Source organism: Pristis pectinata, chromosome 6 (assembly GCF_009764475.1).
Source record: "Pristis pectinata isolate sPriPec2 chromosome 6, sPriPec2.1.pri, whole genome shotgun sequence".
Classification (NCBI taxonomy): Eukaryota; Metazoa; Chordata; class Chondrichthyes; order Rhinopristiformes; family Pristidae; genus Pristis; species Pristis pectinata.
This window is the reverse complement of record NC_067410.1, coordinates 1,663,793-1,669,799: the sequence shown is the minus strand read 5'-3', so window position 1 is coordinate 1,669,799 and position 6,007 is coordinate 1,663,793. Positions and strand designations below refer to the sequence as shown.

The following is a 6,007-nucleotide window of genomic DNA, read 5'->3' as shown; positions in this document are numbered from 1 at the left end:
TTCAGTAACATCACATTGGGTATTTTTCTTCTCAAAAAGCTTCCCGCCTCCGTCAGCATCGCGGTTACTCCGGAGAGATGTGGCAGCCGAGTATTACCCTGTCAGCACCACATTGTGCCTGGGATAGGATGTGTGTAACTTGTTAATAATCTGTTTGGTATTGATCAGTGTACTTGTTGAGCACTGAAAAAGGACAAAGATAACGTAGTTACCTGGGTTCTGGAATTCGGCACTGCCGACATCGGGAGGAGAGATTGACATCTGGTACAACTCCAGGTACAACAGCAGGTATTCAGTGTGGTAGGAGGCCAAGATCTGTAAAGAGCTCCATTGACCACATAAACACTGTGCTCAGCACGTGAGATTAACAGTAGCCAAGAATGGTGTGGACCTGACTCCCATGGAGGGTCTCGCTGTTGAATGGAGGAATCAACAGGCCTGTCATCCTCCAGAGGATAATGAGCTGACGTTAACAAATAACAACTGTCCCCTGGAACTGCTGGCATGGCCTCCGTGACTCTACAGATGTTCAGCTCTCCAGTGCAAGCCTGGATAGCCCAAACCTCCACAGCTGTTTCGGCAAGGATTACCTTCCCATGTTGGACTCAACGTGGTCGAGTGGCTGAGTGCGAACTCCCTCCGTCTCCCAGCAGCATGTGGAAATCTGCCACCGTCCCCTTCCAGAGAGACTTGGCAGAGGAACAGAGCCATTCATTACAGTGGAGAAGGGTGGGGGGTGGGGGGGGGGCGGTGGTGGGTAAGGTAAGTTAAATTTTTCAATGTTACTGCATTTAGTTTTGTGTTTATGGCAGATTTGCTTTCAATAAAATGTGAATTGCAAGGACATTTGCAAATCTTATCCTGGCCAAAGGAGTGGTTCCAGAGGATTGGAGTTTAAAAAGGTGATAAACCAAGTATCGCAGTTACAGACCAGTTAGTTAACCTGGGGCGGCGGATAAATGCTAACATGCAGAATCTGAAAGCTACAGATGAATTGGGGGCAATCAGCATGGATTTGGGAGGCAGAGGTTGTCACTGCCTAGATTAAGTTTGCAGGTGGTAACAAGGAAAGTCAATGAGGGCAGTACACTGGATGCATTCTATGTGGATTTTGAGCAAGGTTTTTCCAGAAGGTTCCGCAGGGCTCAGCTGCTTGTAGTATAACAGGCACAGTGGTGTAACAGGTACAGTAGTGTAGTGGTTAGTGTGACGCTATTACAGCGCCAGTGACCTGGGTTCAATTCCCGCTGCTGTCTGTAAGGAGTTTGTACGTTCTCCCCGTGTCTGTGTGGGTTTCCTCCGGGTGCTCCGGTTTCCTCCCACATTCCAAAGACGTACGGGTTGGGAAGTTGTGGACATGCTATGTTGGCGCCGGAAGCGTGGCGACACTTGCGGGCTGCCCCCAGAACACTCTATGCAAAAGATGTATTTCACTGTGTGTTCCGATGTACATGTGACTAATAAAGATCTCTGTACTAATGATGTTGGGGCATGATGAAGTTTGCAGACGCCACAAACATTGAGCTTGTGGTTGTCAGTGAGGGTAAAGCTTCAGACAGCGGGAGGATATCGATGGACTGGTCTGTTGGGCAGGAAAGTGGTAAATGGAATCTAATCCAGAGAGGTGGGAGATGCAACAAGGCAAAGGGACGGGAGGGATAGAGGGAGCTTGGAGTGTGTGTGTCCGCAGGTCCCTAAAGGCTGCAGGGCAGGTCAACAAAGTGGTTAGCTGAGGTGTGGAACATAAGAGCAGGGAGGTTATGCTGGAACACTGCACAGTTCTGTTGTCACGTTGCAGTAAGGATGTGACTGAACAGGAGAGGGAGCAGAGAAGATCTGGGGATGGTGCAAGGTGTGAAAAATTTTAACTAGATATTTATTAGTCACATGTGCATCGAAACTGTGAAATACATCTGCGTAGAGTGTTCTGGGGGCAGCCCGCAAGTGTCACCACACTTCCGGCACCAACATAGCACGCCCACAACTTCCTAACCTGTACGTCTCTGGAATATGGGAGGAAACCGGAGCACCCGGAGGAAACCCACGCAGACACGGAGAACGTACAAACTCCTTGCAGACAGACAGAATATAAGGAAAGAGGGGAGAGGCTGGCGTTTTCTGTGGTTCACAGTTGCTGAGGGGTGGATGAATTGAGGAGCTCAGACAGTAAATGGGGAAAGAACCAGTTCCCTTTGAGGTTTAAAACGGGCAGAGAGACCTTCACCATGTGTAAACAGCATGTGGATGTGTACCTGGAACCGTGACCTGCAGGGTTATGACCCAGTGCTGGAAGGTGGGATTAGGCTGGGCAGCATTGGCAGGATGGGCCGGATGCTCCTCTGCATGGGATGTTTCCACAGTTCTATTACTGCTTGGGTTCGGCCTGGTTATGTGGCTTAACTACCTAGCAAAGCCTTTCCTGATTCTGTTCAGTGCAAGGTCCTGCTGCCGAGCAGGAGGCCTCTGCTCGGTAGAAGCTCCTGTTGTGGATCCCCTTGGGGTAAGAATGGATTTTAGCCTGCTGGTGACTGGCAGCTGGGCTGGCTCAACTCAGCAGAGGATTGGGGCCAATATCGTGACACCACAGTCCGGCCTCCAAGAGATGAGGAATTTCATCCTGGGGAGTAAAGGAAGCAGAGGAAATGCCAGATTCTTTGGTCAAAGACGAGAATTCAGAAACTCCTCCAATGCAAATCTAAATCTCTAGTCCATTGTCGGGAGCTAATTTAGAATCAAGGACAACATAAGTGAATGTTTGGATAAATCTGAGATTCTGAGAGTATGGAGTTGTGAAGCAACACACAAAACACTGGAGGAACTCAGCAGGTCAGGCAGCATCTATGGAGGGAGTTGACATTTTGGGTCAAGATCCTTCATCAGTCCTGATGATGTGGACTGGTGAAGGGTCTCAACCTGAAACACCGACTGTTTATTCCCTCCACGGATGCTGCCTGACCTGCTGGGTTCCTGCAGTACTTTGTGTGTTGCTCCAGATTTCAGCAGCTGCAGAATCTCTGGTGAAACATTGGTGTGTATAATCTTAGGGCTCTTGCATAAAAGGGGTGGAGTTTTGGTGCAGCTCTACAGAACTCTTGGGTAATAGTTGGAGTACTGACCAGGTCAGTACACCACCCCTCAAGGGGATACCGGAAAGCAGCAGAGCCTAACACCGGACTCTTATAACCAGACCAAGGCCAGACTCCCAGGGTAACATGAAGGGATTGTGGTTTGGAAACTGCTGGATTATAATTGGGCTTGTGTTCCTGGAATGTGGAAAGTTCAGGGGTTATTTGACAAGAAAACTCGATCTCGCACACAGCAGGTAAGGCTTGCTCAGTTAATGATTTTTAACATTGAGGTTTTTATCTTGACAGGTGAAAGGCAAGATGGAGGGACAGCTCTGTCACCACGTCTTAGAAAAGGCGTGAGGATCCTATTAACTGCAAGCCAGAGGTCTGCTATTTAACCAGGTCTGATTTCATTGAGACACAGTACCGACTCACGAAAGAGATAATTAAGTTTATTTTTAATAACTATCGTGATGGTGGGGAACACAAACTTTCAGATGTACAGTAACAGGCCAACTAATCCTGCTGGGAAGGTCCTCTGTGCACACCACTGGATAAACTGCACAGCTGGTGTGTCCTGGACGGAAACGAGTTGATGCTTTGCAAGAGAAAATGTCCTCACTGGCCTGTCTGAGCTGCTTATTTCAGTAGGCAGGGTATTCCGTGCTGAGGCATGAGTGCATCTTCCCTCACAGCCTGAGCCATTTAAAAACTGAAGTAATACTCGTCCTCCTCCGCCTGCTGGTCTGTGGTGTCTTGCACTTGTTTTTTAAGTTCCTTCATCAAGGGTGGCTCCGATCGATACACCAGCTTCCGACCCATCTGCAGAGAGGAGAAGGGTTAGAGTTCACTGGGATCCAAACAGCCCAGTTTCTTGACTCCTTACTGAGTCCCAGGAGGCTACAGCAGGACATCAGCCCCAATGAGAGCGATTAGCCGGACCTACCTCACTGCCCTCTCCCCACAGCCCCACAACTTCTCTCATTTCACACACATTTTGAATGCTACAATTGACTCTGTCCCTACTGCTCCCCCTGAGCCCAACCACTCGCTGCCTAAAAAAACTTTTTTTGGTTCTTGACCCCAATGGGAAGAGCTTCTCTCTGTCTACAGAATATCTCTATCAGATCCCAGCTTCTCCAGTCTCTCCATAGAACTGGTCCCGCATCCCAGGAATCTTGTACACCCGCTCCAAAGCCTTTGCACCTTTCCTAAATATTGAGCCACGAACTGGGCACAATCCTTGTGTTGGGTGGGGCCTGACCAGTGTTTTACAGCAGTCCACTGTGACTGCCCTGCTCTTGAACTCTGGTCTCTATGAAGCCCAGGATCCCAGATGCTTTTCAGCCACTTTCTGCACCCACCGTGCACTTTCACACACAGCCCCAGAGCTCTGCTTTACCCCTTTTACAACTGTGTGCCCACTTCATTTTGCACATTATTCTTCCGACCAAAATGCAAGACTTGTGACATCTGTTGTTGCCGGTGGTTCTGAGTGAACAGGGAATCTCTGACCCTCATCCATACCTTCTTCTGGTGCTCGCCTGTGACCTCATCATCGCTCGATGGATTCGCTCCTCTTGATGAAGCTTCTCTTCCCTCAGTTTCTCCTCTCTCAGCCTGCAGAACAAACAGGGTTGCAGTAAGACCTACAGGTACTTTGATAAGATGTTCAGATTCCAAACCTACGTGACTGGTGTCAAAAGGCTCGGCTCCCGTCTACATCTACATAAAGCATCCACGGAGGCGCTGCCTCAAGAAGGTGGCATCTGTCATCAAGGATCCCCACCATCTGGGCTGTGCCATCATCTCGCTACTACCATCGGGCAGGAGGTACAGAAGCCTGAAGTCCCACACCACCAGGTTCAGGAACAGCTTTCCTTCAACCATCGGGACAGCTATCCTACTTTTATAAGACTATTGAATGGTTCCCTAGTACGATAAATGGACTCTTGACCTCACAATCTACCTTGTTATGACCTTGCACCTTATTGTCTGCCTGCACTGCACTTTCTCTGTAACTGTAACACTTTATTCTGCATTCTGTTACTGTTTTCCCTTGTACTACCTCAGTGCACTGACGTGATGAAATGATCTGTATGGACGGCAGGCAAAGCTTTTCACTGTACCTCTGTACTTGCGATAATGAAATAATTTACCACAACCCTAAGCCTACCTCAGCAACGGAACACTACAGACACCTCTTGCACTGCCAGCGACTTGTCTCTGATTTTGCACCTGTGTCTTTCTCTCCACTGTCTTGTATAATTTATCTTTATAATTGTTGTCTGTGCCTGTGATGCTGCTGCAAACAAGCTCATTGTACCTGTACCTCACTGTACATGTCCACAACACACATTGACACCTTGCTGTGTATGGTGTTGGCCAACCATGGATCAAAAGGCCGGGGCCATCTTGTCTCACTGGTTTCAGTGGGAGCCAGTGTTTGGGATTAGTTAGATTGGTATCACGACCAGCACAGACAGGGTGGGCTGAAGGGCCTGTTCCTGTGCTGCCAGATTCTACGTACAGTCTGCAATCACAAACTCCCTTCGACAGAGATGCACCCAAAGATGCGGGGGACGTCTCAAACGCTGACAGTCGTGAAAGCTCGTGTCCTGAAGCAGGAGCCTGTTGCACTGTTCAATAAGACATTTTCCCACCCCATTCCCTCAGCTTCAATTCCATTGGTCTCAGCCTTGGTGACTGGACCCCCTCAGAGAGAGTTCCAGCGATTCGCGGCATTCTGCGAGACAAGGTTCCTCCATCTCAGTCCCAAATCATCGATCCTTACCAGAGGCTTTGCCCTCTGGTTCCACCCTCTCAGGATCTTTCAGTGTTTCTCTGGTACGTGTCTGGAACGGGATGCCGGGGTGGGGGTGGAAGCAGATACAGCAGCGATGTTTAAGAGGCATTTAGACAGACATATGAACAGGCGA

General features: G+C 49.0%; 2 protein-coding genes across 16 annotated transcripts in view; one reads left to right on the top strand and one right to left on the bottom strand.

Annotated features, from left to right (window-relative positions):
• uroc1 (urocanate hydratase 1) overlaps nucleotides 1-6,007 on the top strand; it is a 135,332-nt gene that overhangs the window by 91,257 nt on the left and 38,068 nt on the right. The window lies entirely within an intron of this gene.
• The window catches only part of cfap100 (cilia and flagella associated protein 100), a 118,496-nt gene continuing 116,006 nt past the window's right edge, over nucleotides 3,518-6,007 (bottom strand). Inside the window, exon 16 of the mRNA XM_052017469.1 lies at nucleotides 3,518-3,890. Coding sequence (XP_051873429.1) covers nucleotides 3,774-3,890 — 117 coding nt within the window. The 3' untranslated portion in view covers nucleotides 3,518-3,773. The remainder of the gene's footprint in view (nucleotides 3,891-6,007) is intronic.